We start from the raw sequence: 18,368 nt of genomic DNA on the forward strand, positions 1-18,368 counted from the left end.
CCATCACTTCATGGGAAATAGATGGGGAAACAGTGGAAACAGTGGCAGACTTTATTTTGGGGGGCTCCAAAATCACTGCAGATGGTGATTGCAGCCATGAAATTAAAAGATGCTTACTCCTTGGAAGGAAAGTTATGACCAACCCAGATAGCATATTCAAAAGCAGAGATATTACTTTGCCAACAAAGGTCCGTCTAGTCAAGGCTATGGTTTTTCCAGTGGTCATGGATGGATGTGAGAGTTGGACTGTGAAGAAAGCTGAGTGCCGAAGAATTGATGCTTTTGAACTGTGGTGTTGGAGAAGACTCTTGAGAGTCCCTTGGACTGCAAGGAGATCCAACCAATCCATCCTAAAGGAGATCAGCCCTGGGATTTCTTTGGAAGGAATGATGCTAAAGCTGAAACTCCAGTACTTTGGCCACCTGATGTGAAGAGTTGACTCATTGGAAAAGACTCTGATGCTGGAAGGGATTGGGGGCAGGAGGAGAAGGGGACGACAGAGGATGAGATGGCTGGATGGCATCACTGACTTGATGGACGTGAGTCTGAGTGAACTCCGGGAGTTGGTGATGGACAGGGAGGCCTGGTGTGCTGCGATTCATGGGGTCGCAAAGAGTCGGACAGGACTGAGCGACTGAACTGAACTGAAAAAAAGGTAAATTATCCACCATTTATTGTATGAAAATATCAACGTCTGAACTTGAAACTGGGAGATGGAAGTGCGCACTTAACATATTTTTTAAGAGATTTCTGTATTTAATTTTTTGGCTGTGGTGGGTCTTCACTGCTGTGTGTGGGCTTTCTCTAGTTTCAGCTCGCGGGCTTTAGCAAACTGGCTCAGTAGTTTTGGTACACGGGCTTAGCTGCTCTGTGGCGTGCGAGATCTTCCCAGACCAGGGATCAAACTGGTGTCCCTTCCATTCCAAGGCAGCTTCTTAACCACTGGACCACCGGGGGAGCCCAACACATTTTTTAAAAAAATTATGTTTCCTATTGTTTAGAGATAGCTCCAATTTATCCCCTCCAAAAGGCCAGTGTTAAACATTTAAATGGCAATGTATTGAGGTCACCAGACAAAGCTGTGTGATAACCTGTGTGAAGTATAATTCATAAGGGAAACCTCAAAGAATTTAGAAATTATAGCAAGAAGAGACCTCAAATTATTATCTGGTTAGGCCTCCAGTAACATTAGGCATTAGAGTGACTTGGAGACAGTAGAGAACAGTGGCTTTTTAATACCGCAGGTGAAGCTTGGTTCTTAATTCTGTAGCTCATGAACTGATAGAAGCTATTTTAACCTTTCTGAGTCTCAGTTTCCTCATCTATAAAACAGAGATAATAATATTACCTACTTCAAAGAATTATAGTTACTGAAATATAGTATGAGTTTGATAAAAACTTTATTATAATATATAACTATCACATCATTTTTATTAGCATGTTAGACTTTATTATACCCATTTCACAGATGAGGCAGCTGAGCCCAGAAAATTTCAGCAATTGGCTCAAGATTATAGAGTGAGGACTTACAAGGATAGCAGCTCTTCCTCCCAGGGCTCCGTTCTTTTCACTTCACTGTGTGTGTGTGTGTGCATTGGAGAAGGCAATGGCACCCCACTCCAGTGTTGTTGCCTGAAGAATCCCAGGGACGGGGGAGCCTGGTGGGCTGCCGTCTCTGGGGTCGCACAGAGTCGGACACGACTGAGGCGACTCAGCAGCAGCAGCAGCAGCAGCAGTGCTTAGTTGCTCAGTTCTATCTGACTCTTTGGACCCCATGGACTGTAGCCCACCAGGCTCCTCTGTCCGTGGGATTTTCCAGGAAGAATACTGGAGTGGGTTGCCATTTCCTCCTCCAGAGGATCTTCCCAACCTAGGGATCAAACCCGTGTCTCCTGTGTCTCCTGCATAGCAGGCAGATCCTTCACCCACTAAGCCATCTGGGAAGCTTTTCACTTCCTTATGCTTCTACAAATCAATACAAAACTGAGGCCTGTGAAAGAAGGATTTTCACTACATAAGTTAAATTCACAATCAAAGGAAAGTCAGGAGCTTCTACCATGCCGGTCTCCTTGCCTACCAAATACCACTTCCCATTTAATCGTACATCTTCCAAGTTTTTTTTTTTTTCTAAAGGATTTTGGAGCTTTGATGCTGGCTCACTTCTCAAAATAACTTGCCTCAGGCCAATACAGTTGTCTTAGAGTTATAGAAATGTCAAGTATGTGCCATTCACATATATTATGTAATTTTTAGTTTTCTGAGGACAAGAAACTGCTTGCTTGGTAACTAGATTTCTATCAGCACTGTGGAAAATCTTAAGACTCTTTTTTCCCCAACAGTGTACTGCTAGATAAAAGCTATAGTCAATAGCATTTGGAAATAGTTATAAGCCTTATTAGAGTTCAGTATTAGTTACACAGACTAGTGGGTTCACTTTTGGAACCCACGCTACATGGTACATCCGTGGTATACAGCTGCTTCTTTATTTTTCGGCCAGGCTGCAGAGCAAGCAGGACCTTAGTTCCCCAGCAAGGATATAACCCATACCCCCTGCAGTGAAAGTGAGGAGCTCTAACCACTAGACCACCGGGGAATTCTGGTACATAGCTTCTTAAATGGCAGGATATCGAACTTTATCAAAAACAATCAACAAAAAAGAAAAAAAGAACAAGAGATAGTTCTTATTCATACTAAAATCAAGAGTAAAGGGTAGATAGAAATGTTTGCTGTTTAGTCAGTAAGTCGTGTCTGACTCTTGCAACCCCATGGACTGTAACCCACCAGGCTCCTCTTCCATGGGATTCTCCAGGCAAGAATACTGGAGTGACTTGCTATTTCCTACTCCAGGGGATCTTCCTGACCCAGGGATTGAACCTGTGTCTCCTGCATTGGCAGGCAGATTTCTTTACCACTGAGCCACCAGGTAGATAGTATTCAATAACTTAAAATATACATACAGCTATAGATTGAACAAATATTTACCTAACATCTATCATATACGAGGCATCATGCATGCCAGGCATTGGGAATGCAGAGATGAAGGAGAAATGGTGCCTACCCTCAGGAACCAGCATAGTAGGGAAGAGATGTAAAGGAGATGGGGGAGGGAGCATAGAGTAAAATGAACCAAGCCAGGAAGAAGCATTGCCCCCAGAAGAATCATATTTCACTTGGCAAGGAGGCTCAAGGGTGCTGGTACAGATTAAATGGCCTAGAAACTTGACCCCTAGGCTTGTCAGTTCTGTAAAGCAAGCAAGGCTATTTGATCTCGGTCTTTATTCCCAGCCCACTTCGTTTGCTTCAGCCCATACCATGAGAACAAGGAAGATGCCTTGCTCTACTTCATCCTCTTTTAGACGACTGAGGGAAGGCAAAGAACCAGCTCTGATCCTGGAAAGCCTGTTTTTCCCAGGAACTTAAAATTCCAACCCATAAAAAAAATCTAGATTTAATTTGCAAGACTAATAGCTCAGCAAAAGAATGAGAGTGAGTCAAGAATTCCCCTAACAGCAACCCAAGTTTAGGCCATTAGAAGAGATGTCTAATCTTCAAGGAACCTCTGGAGAATAGAAAGGAAAAAAAATTGTTTTCAAGAATAGACCTGAGCTCATGATTCACCTTAGAATAGGATAGCCTGCAAGAGCTATTCTTCCTTTCTTAAAAAGCTTACAATAAACCAGGAAAAAAGAGAAAAGAATACAAAAATGATTATATAAATATGTGATGGCAATTTGGTAATAAAAATAATGTTTTAAATTTCTTTAGCATATCCTTTCATGAAGACCAAGGTATTTTAAACTGATTATCTCATTCAGCCTAAAAGCAGTTTTGTGATATCAAAAAGAAAGAAATAGGTAAGAGAGTTTAAGAGGTAAATTCTGGTGGCAAAACAAAAAAGTGACTTATGGGTATGAAGTGTACAGTGAGGAAAATATGGTCAGTAACTAATATCTAAAATTTTTTTAAAAACTAAGTAATATCTTTGTATAGTGAACTATCATAACTAGACTTGTGGTAGTAATCAGTGTCAAGTGTACAAGAAGTATTAAATCGCTATGCAGTATAACAGGAACAACCAGTGTTCTAGGTCAACTGTAATTCAAAACCAACCTCGGTTTGGGATGGACATGTACACACTGCTATATTGCAGATGGATAACCAGCAAGGGCCTAATGTACAGCACATCAAACTGCTCCAACACATGCCGCTGAGTCCCTTTGCTGTTCACCTATTACAGCATTGTGAATTGGCTACACTCCAAAACAAAACAAAAAGTTTTTAAAAAAACAAACAGCAATAGAGATCAGATTTGGGGTTATCAGAGGTGGGGAGGGATAGGAGGAATTGGATAAAGGTAATCAAAACTTCCAGTTACAAGATAAACAAGTACTGGGGATATAAAAATGTATGTTACATATGAAAATTTCGTATGTTACACATAAGAATTGTTAAGAGAGGAAATCCTAAGAGTTCTCATCAAAAGAAAAAAGTTTTTTTCTATTTCTTTAATTATCTAAGATGATAGATGTTCATCTAAATTTATGGTGATAAGCACTTCATGATGTATGTAAATCAAATCACTATGCTCTGCATCTTAAACTTATACAATGCTGTATATCAATTATATCTCAATAAAACTTGAAGAAAACCATTTTTTATAAATTAAAAAAAATGGATAATCATCTTGACTTTTACCCCTCCAAACATACTTTATAAAGAAACACAATTCCTTACAGATATAATCTATGAAAGATGTCCTACCTCTAGAAATAATCTTAAATTCTTAAGTGATGGACGAAGCATCCTCTGGAAGGAAAACTGCAGAGGAATATCATCCTGAACATTTCCGTGAAAAAAAGCCAGCCAAGAAAAGCACAGGTTAACAGGACACAGACTAAAGGAAATCGGAGTGAATATTCTGAATAATGGGAAAAGTTAAAAATTATGAGAGGAACCTAAAAAAACAAACAAACAAACAAAAAAACAGATCTAAAAGATCAAACAGGGCTTCCCAGGGGGCTCAGTGGTGAAGAATTATCCTGCCAAGCAGGAGATGGGGGTTTGATCCCTGGGTCGGGAAGATCCCCTGGAGGAGGAAAACGGCCACCCACTCTAGTATTCTTGCCTGGAGAATCCCATGGACAGAGGACCAGACGGGCTACTGTCCATGGGGTCACAAAGAGCTGAGCGACTGAACAGCAGTAGTAGCGATGGATCAAATGAGCAGTTGTTGAGCTTCTAGAGCTGTGACTACTCACTAGACTCATCATTAGACAAAACTGGCTGCACCAAAAGCGTGTTCCAAAACGTGTTTGGGCAGCCCTCAACTCATCCACGAAAACTAAGCATCCACCGCCACTGCTTCATCAGCTGCCCTGCTCTACTTTTCATGCATCTTGCCTGCTTCCAAAAGGCTCTTCTGGACCTGCCCTAGAGGCAAAGCACTCAGGTACTTACTATTCTGTGAAGAATCTGGCAATGCCATATTGGCTAATATCTTCCTTGTTCTCTAGCAGCTGGCAGACTGCATCCTCCACGTATGTGAGGACATGTCGCTGGGCTACAAAAAAAAAAAAAAAAAAAAAGAGACAGAGAGAGAGAGAAAGTGAGAGGGAGATAAAAAAAAAAAACAACCCTCCAAACCCCAGTAAGGCATGAAAGTCAATCGAGGCGCTGGCTCTGCTCTAGGAAGTGGACTGCAATAGGTAAATCCACTCACGGCCCTCGCTGAGCTACAGTCTCAGTGGCTACAAAGGGAGATGCTGGAGAAGACCTGCTGCCATTTGATTGGCTGTGAGTATTAATATCAGCCATTCGCTCTTTATTTCAGTGATAAAGGTGAGGAGCTTTAGCACCATTTAGCAGATACACCTGGGAATTCTTTCTTCCCACCTCCTTCCACTTCTGCATGGCTCAGAAATTTACCCTAGGGAGTAATGATTCTATGCCTGACTGCAAGGAAAACTCAATTCTTCCATTAAAAAAAAAAAAAAAAGTAACTGAAAAAGTTTAAGGACCATGAAGATTTCAGTAAAGATGTTAAAAGTTATTAACCTTAGTAAATAAGAAGACCATGAAATCTGGGTGGCCCGATTTATCAGAAGCCATGTTTCCCACATTTGTTGTGACTAGCAGATGTGTGACTTCATCATGGGCTTGTAATAAAGGATGTGATGAGTACTAGAATTAGACCTGGGCTGGAATCATGACTCTGTCTGACAGCATAATCTTGGATAGTTATGTAATCTGCGCCTGTTTCCTTCTTTATCAAGTGTGGAAAGAAACGTAATTTTATGTATTTATTTTTAAATTGAAGTATAGTTGATTTACAATGTTGTGTTAGTTCCTGGTGTATAGAAAAATGATTCAGTTATATACACATATGTTCTTCTTCATATCTTTTCCATTATAGTTATTACAGAAGCTTGAATCTAGTTTCCTGTGCTATACAGTAGAACCCTATTTATCTATTTTATAAATAGTAGTTGTATCTGTTAATCCCCAGCTCCTAATTTATCCCTCCACGCCTTCCCCTTTGGTAACCATAAATTTGTTACCTGTGTCTGTGGGTCTGTTTCTGTTTTGTAAATAAGTTCATTTGCGTCATATTTTAGATTCCACGTATGAGTGATGAGAGAAACAGAATTTAATTCTTTCTCTAAAGTGGTCAATCAACTTAATCTGAACCGCCTGAGACACCCTATTAAAATGCAGATTCCTCACCTGGCACTATCTCAGACTTCATGATCTTAAAATTCTAACCGGAGCCCAGTAATTTTAACAGGTACCCTTGAAGTTTCTTACGTATCCTGAAGTTTAACAATCGCTGGTTAGAACTTGGGCTCTGGAGTTCTGAGAGACCTGAGTTTCATCCTCAGCCCACCAAGTTCCTAGCTGTGCGACCTCGGGCAAATTAGCCTGCAAGCCTATTTCCTCCTGTAAAATGTGGGTAATAACATCGTCACTATTCTTAAACCACAATGCCTTGTTTTCTTGATGATACATCTCATTAAAAGTCTATCTCAAAGGGCTATTGGAAGTCTGCTTCAGTGATACAGCAGAGCTTCTAACACAGCAGGTGCTCCCCAGACGCTTGTTCCCCCTCCCTGACTTTCGACTTTAGGTATGACAACGGTATCCTGGCACACTTCACGTAGAAACTTCCAATTCAGTATTTCCATTTACCACCCTATTTTTTTTCTTTTTCAAAAGCAAAACAAACAAAACAATTTTCGTCTGGAGCAGTAAGAACAAAAAACCCCAAAGTAATAAATATCCTGCCACAGCAGTTCCACAAAGTTGCTACCAAGATGGACACTTGCCTCTTTCATATTTTCATCCCTCAGGAAAATATGAGGGAATTACCTAAAATCTGTAAAATTAGATACTTTAAAAAAAAAAACATTCCTGAAGTCCTGGTAGTTTAGTGAGACTTGTAAAGCAAATACGTTTATCTACCCAAGCTGTACTCGAGACAGCCTTTGTTTGACAGTGGTTACCTACAGTTTCACTGTTTACACCAGCCCAAAGTCCAGATGAATGACATGTTTACATTCCATGACTTACTCTATCGATCTGAGTGCTTCCCGAAGCTAACAACTATCAGCTACTGCAAACATTCTCCAACTCCGACCCCACAAAAAGATGTGAAAACAAAACCCGGGCTTCATCAACGGTTCATCCAACTGGAAAACTATTTCACTAAGAAATGGCCCAAACTGACAGTGAAGTTGTGAGATAATACGTGAGAATTTCTTGGGACCTCCCTGGTGGGAAGTCCTAAGGTCCCTAAGGTCCTGCAAGTTTCACGGCACAACAAGAACAACAACAGACAATTTCTGGCATTAGTCGTTGTATAATTAATATGAAACTGGGGGTGCGGGTGGCCAAATTAACATTAAAATCAGCTATACTTTCACCTCTGTATTTTCCTTCTCTTATTCCACCCACTTATCCTTATCTTACAAAAAGATTCCTTCCATGGGCTATATATAGGCTTTTATGAATTGGAACTACCTAAGGCTACTACAAAAGATTAGGGTTTCTTTTTGCTTTGTTTTTTTGTTTTGTTTTTTGACAGCAAAAATGAAAGAGCTCTACTTAGAAGCAAATCCTGCTTCTTCTCCGTCTTAGCTCCAGGGACTAAAAGTCAATCTGAAAGGCCTTTAAGGGAGAAATGTTTTCAGAGCAGTTAAAATCAAAGTACTTTTGTCTTCCTCAAAAAAGGGAGGAATTTTCTGGAAAACAGACTTTGCAGCAAGAAAAAAAAAGGTGGGGGATGGGGAGCAGGGAAAGGAAAAAAGAAAACAAATATAAATAAAGGACTATACCTATTTAACATTCAGCTACCAATTAGATATGTAGAACTTTATATTACCCATAATAATGATGATAACAATAACAGCTCTACCAATTTTGAGCACCTGTGCAACTTACTGAATAACCATGTGCCAGAAACTGTGCTGTTTTACATGCATTATTTTATTTCATTTTCACAATAATCCTACGATAGATATGTTGATGACATTTCCATTATACAAACGGGAGAATGGAGATTTATAAAGTACCTTTCTCTAGATCACACAGCTAGTAAAAACAGAAGCCAAGACTCGAGTCAAGGTATGTCCTACCAAGAACCCATGCTCTTAACACTGTATACCACACTGCCTCATCACTGACACCTTGTAATAAGTTTTATAATAGATATGATCTTCATTTTACATGGAGCACAAAGGAAAGGGGTGTATGTTGGTAGTAAAATCATGAGAGGTGTGGTCCACCTGTGTCCATGTGAATTCATATGTGAATTTGTATGAGTGTGTTTGTGTGTTGTATGTATTTACCCTGTCCCCGCCTGCACAGGTGTGCATGCCAATCGGCATTTATGTGAAGTCAGGACATGTCCCCAGTTTCAAAGTTTCTTACAAAGAACCTGCCCACCACTAAGTCTTCACCCCACCCACCCCTAGCTCAGAAAGTAGAAACAGAAAGACCTAGGGCTCTTTTCAGCTATGGGTGAAGTGAAGGAATTAAGAAGAGCCCGCAGAGGCAGGAGGAAGTTCCTCTCTGAGGATTTCACACAAGCCTAGTGCAAAGAGCCCTCCTCGCTAATTGCTTTCTCGCTGGTGGCTTCCTCCACGTGCAGCTCTTATCAGTCCCATGCTACCTTCTGTGGTTAAAGGTACCACCCAGCCCTGGAAAATCCTTGCACTTTATCAAACGTCAATAAGACGGAAGTTCAAAGCTCTTGTCTGGCAATAAAACATGGTGGGTGTCATTTCATATTATTTTTAAGATGCAAAGGAATAGGCTTTAATTTATGCGAATGATTAAAGAATAAAAACTGCACACCTGCATCCCCGGAGGGCAGAGATATCTGGGCACCTTAGTTGCCCTCTCGGAGAAGGAAAAACGTTTCAGATTGACTTTTCCTCTTCTGCTTTGCTGTGATTTTCACAAGGCCAGGATTAAGTTTTCTAACGTGAACCAATAGGCTCTATTGTTCTGAAATCCACACTAAGGCCCAAGGATCCATGTCTTGCTCACGATAGCATCGCGGTCTGAGATAAGCACTTAAACCTTCAACACACTGCACTGAAATGACTGAGTAAAATATAAGTAAGCACGGTGTGATCTTTATATAAACCGTGTGGGTGAAAGCAATTGTGGGTCAGAAACTTCTTGGTTCTCTGTTGAATCACCTCCTGCTGATCACTTAATCTCTAGATACCACAGTCAAGCTTGCTGTGACTTGAGTATGACGTGAAGACTATGTCTAATAATAAACTGTTTCTTTAGAAAAGGGCTTCCCTGGTGGCTCAGATGGTCAAGAATCTCTCTGCAATGCAGGAGACGCGGGTTTGATCCCCGGGTTGGGAAGATCCCCTAGAGAAGGGAATGGCAACCCACTCCAGTATTCTTGCCTGCAGAATCCCATGGACAGAGGAGCCTGGGGGGTTATAGCCATGGGGTCAGAAAAGAATTGGACATGACTCAGAGACTAAGCACACAGATGCACTTCCTTGCAAGGAGCAAGCTAGCCTCTTTAGAAAATATCGGATATATACAAAAGATAACATATTAATGATTATGTTATTATTGCAACATACAGATTTTACAGATCAAAACCATATAGCAATTCACTGCAATGGTTAAGAACATAGGCTCTGGAGTCAAGCTGAACTGGATTTAATTTCCAGCTTTGGTACTTATTAGCTGTGTGACTTGAAACAAGTTACCTAATTTCTCTGCCCTTTTCTGTAAAACTGGGGACTAATGCCTACCACTTAAGGTTGTAGTAAGGAGTAAATAAAATAACTTATGTAATAATCTTAGGGGCTTCCCTGGTGGCTCAGATGGTAAAGAATCTGCCTCCAATGTGGGAGACGTGGGTTCGATCCCTGGGTCAGAAAGATCCCCTGGAGAAGGGAATGGCACCCCGCTCCAGTATTCTTGCCTGGAGAATCCCGTGGACAGAGAAGCCTGGCAGGCTATAGCCCACGGGGTCGCAAAAAGTCAGACACGACTGAGCAACTAACACACAACACAACACACACAACAATAATCTCAGCATACACTGGGCACACAGTAAGTGTGCAATAAACTTACTGTGTGTATGTTCATTACTGTTGTTATGATGACAGTTGTTCTCTGCCAGACATCGAAACTCACAAAACAATGGGTTTCAACTCTAACGAACTCCAAGGCATCAACCTACCATAACTCCTGCTCACTTATTTAAAGTTTGCCCATCTAACCAAAGATGTTTACAGATCATCTTCAAGGATTACTGAGCTACATAAAACTCTACACATATAACGATACACATAATTTAGACTCACTTCAGCTATAGCCTTTCAACTTGTAGTAAGCATTCACTTATTAACTGCTAATTACTCAGGAGACTCTAATTTATATGGGGAAAATCCAAAACGATTTCTTTTTACTCTCTTCCCAAGCATAAATACCATCAAAGTATTAGCTGTTTATTTTGCAATTAAATGGTAAGGGGTCCCATTTGGAAATTTTTGCTTGAGGGGCTACCTCAATTATTTAGACCACTCATTTTATTATATGATTATTATTTTACACAGAGTCCCTGGACTAGAATAAACAAGTTTCACTAGAAAACATTCACATGAATTACAATATGAGGTATTACTAGATATAAGAGCAATAGCAGTGTAAGTGAAAAGCAAAGCATATACATATATCCACATTTATATCCGACTTTTCTCCTTTGTCAGAGTCCTTTGGAGACTCAGATGCTGGTTGGAACAAATAAGTGCTGAATTAAATTAAGACTGTTCTCTGAGATTAGAAAAGTAACCTTTTTAACCAACAACCTGTCATGTAAACAGTTTAGAAGCTTCAAGTTTAGTATCATTTCTAAATCACTAACATGATACAGTATTTGATCTTGTAAAATACAAATAGATAGCTTAATGGCTTAAAAAGTTAAACCTCTAAAATTAATCATTTACATTCTCCATCTTTACTGGTATGTTCTCATCCAGGGATACAGTATGCTCTGGTAAAATATTTTATCACCCATACAAGACTATCTTTGATCTTAGACCACACTAGACCAATTTCCTTTGACCAAAGGAGATGGGGAAATGAGGAAAACTAGCATATGTAATACTTATACAACCCAGTGAGGTAGGTAATAGACTTTTTTTTTGAAGCTCAGAGAGGTTAAGAAACCTGCTCAGTCTTAAAAAATGACTAAGTTAGAATTGAAACTTAACATTTGACTCCAAAGCCCATGCCTTTCCATCTCAACCTTAGCTCTCAAAAGCAAAACAAAATAAGAAAAAGCCAAGAACCGACAATGTGTTCCATTTTACACTGCATTGTCTAGAAAATGCTGGCTCTCCATTGTTAACACTAGAAAAGAAATTTCATTTGGTTAATCAGATAAAATGTTGGCATGGTCTTTAATTTTTTTAATGTTTATTATTTATAATTATATATTTAATTACTTTGAAAGATTCAAACAATATAGAAAAAGTTAAAAACCAATCCCAGTTCCCAATCAGTTTGGTATGCATATCTAAAAAATACAGAAATACAGTTTGTGAACTTGGTTTTGTTTTTAAGTAAATGACATATACTTTTCTGTACCTTACTTTTTTCACTTGACCATGTTTGGAAATCTTTTATGAAACAATATGGTACCAACTTATTTGCCAGTGTATTTCTATTGGTAAACACTCAGGCTGTCCCCACATACCCACTATAGCAAACTGCTGGCGGAACGTTCCTGTACTTGTCTCCCTGTGCATATGTGCAAGAGTTTTTCTTAAGGTGAAAGTGAAAGTCACTCACTTGTGTCCGACTCTTTGCGACCCCATGGACTATACAGTCCATGGAATTCTGCAGGCCAGAATGCTGGAGTGGGTAGCCTTTCCCTTCTCCAGGGAATCGAAACCCAGGGATCGAAGCCAGGTCTCCCACATTGCAGGCAGATTCTTTACCAGCTGAGCCACAAGGGAATTGACATCTGATAGGATGCACGTATCCTCATGGGTTTTACTTTTCAGTTTTATTGAGAAATAATTGACGTACACTACTGTGAAAGTTTAAAGAATACAGCATAATGGCTTGATTTATACATATATTATGAAATGGTTATCATAATAGGTTAAGCCTAACATCCATCTTCTAACATACATAAAATGAAAAGAAAAAAAAGAAATATTTCTCCTTGGGTAAAAGCTCTTAGGATTTACTCTTTTAACAACTTTTCCATATATCATACAGCAGTGTTAACAACAGTCATTGTGCTGTATTTAACACCCCCAGTATTCATTTACCTTATTACTGGAAATCTGTACTCTGCCCCACCATCACCCCCACCTTCCTCCTCTTCCCTCTCTCCCGACCCTCTGCCTCTGGCAATCACATGTCTGATCTCTTTTCCAGAGTCTGATGGAGTCGTTTAGATTCCACATATAACTGAGATCATAGTGTCTATCTATTTTATTTAAATCTATTTAGATAGATTTAGTGTAATCTATAGTGTAAATCTACTTTATGATTTACTTCACTTAGCATAATGCCTTCAAGGTCCATCCATGTTGTTGCAAATGGCAGGATTTCCTCGTTTTCGTGGCTGAATAATATTCCACTGTGTGTGTATGTGTGTGTGTGTGTGTGTTGCACAACTTCTTCATCCATTCATTCATCAGTGGACACTCAGGTGGTTTCCTTACCTAAATTACTGTAAACGTGTTGTAATGAACATACGGGTGTAGGAATCTTTTCCATTTAGTGCTTTGTTTCCTTTGGATATATTCCCAGAAGTGGAATTGCTGGATCTTATGGTGTTGTTGTTCAGCTGCTAAGTCACGTCTGACTCTTTGCAACCCCAGGGACTGCAGCGCTCTAGGCTTCCCTGTCCTTCACTATCTCCTGGAGTTTGCTCAAACTCAGGTCCACTGAGTCAGTGATGTCATCTAACCATCTCATCCTCTGTTGCCCCCTTCTGTTCCTGCCCTCAATCCCTCCCAGCATCAAGATCTTTTCTAATGACTCAGCTCTTCACATCAGGTGGCCAAAGTATTAGAGCTTCAGCTTAAGCATCAGTCCTTCCAATGAATATTCAGGGTTGATTTCCTTTAGGACTGGTTTGATCTCCTTGCTGTCCAAGGGACTCTTAAGAATCTGCTCCAGTACCACACAATTCACACACAATTCACAGTTCACCACACAATTCAAAAGCACCACACAAATCAATTCTTTGGTGCTCATCAATTCTTCAGATTTTATGGTAGTAGTTCTATTTTTAATTTTTTGAGGCTCCTCCATACTGATTTCCATAACTGCTGTACCAACTTACAGTCATAACAACAGTGCATAAGAAGTTCCTTTTCTCCACATCATCATGTTTACTAGATATACAAAATTGCTTTACAAAGTGTGTTTTGATTTACACTCCTCCCCACCATAAGAATATCTGTTTTCACTATGACTGTTTTCACTGACTTCATGATCTTGCCAATTTAACAGTTATAAAATAGTTTCTCACTGTTGTTTCAGTATTCTAGTCTTCTTACTTAATTAAGTTAAGCATATTTTCATGGTCATTTGTATTTCTCTTCTGTGAATTGTTGTCGTTACATGACAGCTGGAAAAACCATAGCTTTGACTATACAGACCTTTGTCGGCAAAGTAATGTCTCAGGTTTTTAATATGCTGTCTAGGTTGCCTATAGCTTTTCTTCCAAGGAGCAAGCGTCTTTTAATTTTATGGCCGCAGTCACCATGTGCAGTGATTTTGGAGCCCAATAGTCTTTCACTATTTCCATTGTTTCCCCATCTATATGCCATGAAGTGATTGGACTGAATGCCATGATCTTAGTTTTTTGAATGTTGAGTTTTAAGCCAGCTTTTTCATTCTCCTCCTTCACCTTCATCAAGAGGCTCTTCAGTTCCTCTTCAGTTTCTATTAGGGTGGTGTCATCTGCATATCTGAGGTTATTGATATTTCTCCCTGCAATCTTGATTCCAGCTTGTGATTCATCCAGCCAGGCATTTCGCATGATGTACTCTTCATATAAGTTAAATAAGCATGGTGACAATATACAGCCTTGACGTACTCCTTTCCCAATTTGGAACCAGCCTAACCAGTTGCTCCATGTACCGTTCTGTTGCTTTCTGACCTACATACAGGTTTCTCAGGAGGCAGGTCAGGTGGTCTGGTATTCCCATCTCTTTAAGAATTTTCCATGGTTTGTTGTGATTCAACAAACCATGTCAAAGGCATTGGTGCAGTCAGTGAAGGAGAAGTAGATGTTTTTCTGGAACTCTCTTGCTTTTTCTGTGATCCAACAGATGTTGGCAATTTGATCTCTGGTTCCTCTGCATTTTCTAAATCCAGAGTGTACATGTGGAAGTTCTGAGGGTTCAGGATGGGGAACACATGTATACCTGTGGTGGATTCATTTCGATATTTGGCAAAACTAATACAATTTTGTAAAGTTTAAAAATAAAATAAAATTAAAAAAAAAAAGAACGGTTGAAGCCTAGCTTGAAGGATTTTGAATATGACCTTGCTAGCATGTGAAAGGAGTGTAACTGTATGGTAGTTTGAACATTCTTTAGCATTGCCCTTTTTTGGGATTGGAATGAAAACTGACTTTTTCCAGTGCTGTGGCCACTGCTGAATTTTCCAAGTTTGCTGGCATATTGAGTGCATAATCTGCTAACATCCTTTGCCCATTTTCCTCTCTGGTTATCTTTTTTCTTCTTTTTGATTTGGAGGCTTTTCTAATTCTCTATATGTGCAAATATACACCTACCTTAGGGGTTTTCTTATCATTTTTTTATGGTATCTTTCATTAAATTTCACCACAAAAATTTAAAATGCTGATATTGTCAGCAGTATTTATTAATATCTGTATACAATGTGCTTTTTGTCTTATTCAAACAGGCCTGCACTCCAGGTGTATAAACCTATTCCTCTATATTTTTCTCTGATGATATTTAATTTAAGCTAGTTATGTTCTTTACCAAAATTATGAGTTCACAATTAACATAGTATAATACAAAAAGAAATTTAAAACTTGCAAGAAAGAAACATAAAGTAAAAGTGTTAACCCAAAATCAAGCCTTTACCAGCTCTGAATATAAAACAGTGGTATGTCAAGTTTAACTTTCAGTTCAGTTCAGTCGCTCAGTCATGTCTGACTCTTTGCAACCCAATGGACTGCAGCACCCTAGGCTTCCCTGTCCATCACCAACTCCCAGAGGTTGCTCAAACTCATGTCCATTGAGTCTGTGATGCCATCCAACCATCTCATCCTTTGTCGTCCCTTTCTCCTTCTGCCTTCAATCTTTCCCAGCATCAGGGTCTTTTCCAGTGAGTCAGTTCTTCGCATCAGGTGGCCAAAGTATTGGAGTTTCAGCTTCAGCATTAGTCCCTCCAATGAATATTCAGGGCTGATTTCCTTTAGGATTGACTGGTGGATCTCCGTGCAGTCCAAGGGACTCTCAGGAGTCTTCTCCAACACCACAGTTCAAAAGCATCAATTATTCAGTGCTCAGCGTTCTTTATAGTTCAACTCTCACATCCATACATGACTACTGGAAAAACCACAGCTTTGACTAGACGGACCTTTTGGACCTCCAGAAAAAAACTGTAAATAAGTCATACCTTGCAGATCAATATCCTGAGAAATATCCTTTATATAAATGCAGGAGGCCTCCCTCTTTTACTAGCTCTTGATCACTAAGATTTGCTTAATGGTAGCTAAACCTATAGATATAATAAAATGACAGTCAACATTTATTAAGCTCTGCATGCAAGACAGTATTCTAAGCATTGTACAGGTATTAATTCATTTACTATTCACAACAATCCTATGAGATGGGTTTATTTCCATTTTATAGGTGACAGAAGGAAGACTCAGACATGTAATTTACCCAAAGGTCAATGGGCTGGTAAGTGGCAGAGACAGGATGTGAATCTGCAGCCCTCAAAGAGCTATGCAGCATATATATCAAATGGAATTTTCTAAGAACAAACATACAGGTTAAGGAAAGATATTTTACACTGATAGTTATAAAACAGACAAAAGGAATACTTTGCATGTGAGCACCCAAACCACCACACTGCTGCTATGCGTGCATTCGTGCTAAGTCCCTTCAGTCGTGTCCGACTCTTTGAGACCCAGGGACTGTAGCCCACCAGGCTCCTCTACCCATCGGGATTCTCCAGGCAAGAATACTGGAGTGGGTTGCCGTGCCCTCCTCCAGGGGATCTTCCTGACCCAGGGATCGAACCTGAATCTCTCGGCAGGTTCTTTACCTGGGAAGCCCCAGTGCTGCTATACAGCTAGTCAAACTCAAATACTAAAAGATAAGCCAGGAGCAAACAAAACACTACACATATGTCAACATCACCTGTGACAACCAGAAAACAAGCGGTGACTAAAGACCTTTGTGTAAAGTACAGGACGAAACACTGAAGTCTACTTCCCTCAACAAATCAAAGAACTGTACAAGTTAACAGCTGGGCACAGCTCAGTCCCTTGACATTCAGTTTCTAGTCAACCATTAATCTTCCCCTCTTCCCTTTTCCTTCCTAAAACTGGTGGCTTTGGGGGCGGGGGGGTGCACGGGGAGTGAATGTCAAAAGGCTAAGTACTTAAATCTTACTGCTTCAGTGTTTCCAGCCTAAATCTCATTATACAGAATTTGTACATTGGAGTCTTATAATTTGAAGTGCCAGAAAAAGGAAGTTTTTACAGAGGTCCAAATGTGAAGCACTCACCTAGATGACCATAACAAAATTTACTGCCAAAATGCAGAGAAATCTAAAGAAGCACTTAAGTTTCCTATAGTTATGATTTATGATTATGAAGAAGTAATAACTATCAAGATGATAGCTTTGCAAAATCAGCTATTCATAGAGCAGTAGAGTTCTTGCCTGGAAAATCCCAGGGATGGAGGAACCTGGTAGGCTGCCGTCTATGGGGTCACACAGAGTCGGACACAACTGACGCAACTTAGCAGCAGCAGCAGAGTTATCAGATTAAAAAGCAGAGACATTACTTTGGCAACAAAGGTCCGTCTAGCCAAGGCTATGGTTTTTCCAGTAGTCATGTATGGATATGAGAGTTGGACTGTGAAGAAGGCTGAGCCCCGAAGAATTGATGCTTTTGAACTGTGGTGTTGGAGAAGACTCTTGAGAGTCCCTTGGACTGCAAGGAGATCCAATCAGTCCATTCTAAAGGAGATCAGTCCTGGGTGTTCTTTGGAAGGAATGATGCTAAAGCTGAAACTCCAGTACTTTGGCCACCTCATGCGAAGAGTTGACTCACTGGAAAAGACTCTGATGCTGGAAGGGATTTGGGGCAGGAGGAGAAGGGGACGACAGAGGATGAGGTGGCTGGATGGCATCACTGACTCGATGGACGTGAGTCTGAGTGAACTCCGGGAGTTGGTGATGGACAGGGAGGCCTGGCATGCTGCGATTCATGGGGTCGCAAAGAGTCGGACACAACTGAGTGACTGAACTGAGAGTTATCAGATCAACTCCATAAATATTCACAATACCGTTTTCCAGAAAACACAACCTATAAATTGACAAACATGGAACAAGTCACGTGCCATTCATAATGTCATATCAGGCAGAGAAGTATTAATGTTATAGGGTGAAAACTAATTGTGCTACATAGAGTCATCAAAGGTTGTAGCATTTGGGGCAAACCACGCATTTACACATTATCAGCAGTTATGTTTGGTAATATGCAATTGAACTATGATATACAGATCAGTTACATTAATGCAACAAGGTACTAATGCAATAATTTATCAATTATTTGGCATTTTATATTCAAACTATTTCATAAAAATTAGTTC

The 18,368-nt window shown here is 40.0% G+C and overlaps 1 protein-coding gene across 2 annotated transcripts in view; it reads right to left on the reverse strand.

Moving 5' to 3' along the window:
- The window catches only part of C15H11orf49 (chromosome 15 C11orf49 homolog), a 210,793-nt gene that overhangs the window by 154,787 nt on the left and 37,638 nt on the right, over window positions 1-18,368 (reverse strand). For both annotated transcript variants that reach the window (XM_027562458.1, XM_027562457.1), the window contains exon 2: window positions 5,458-5,560. In XM_027562458.1, coding sequence (XP_027418259.1) covers window positions 5,458-5,560 — 103 coding nt within the window. The remainder of the gene's footprint in view (window positions 1-5,457; window positions 5,561-18,368) is intronic.

The sequence above is a fragment of the Bos indicus x Bos taurus genome, chromosome 15 (genome assembly GCF_003369695.1).
Source record: "Bos indicus x Bos taurus breed Angus x Brahman F1 hybrid chromosome 15, Bos_hybrid_MaternalHap_v2.0, whole genome shotgun sequence".
NCBI lineage: Eukaryota > Metazoa > Chordata > Mammalia > Artiodactyla > Bovidae > Bos > Bos indicus x Bos taurus.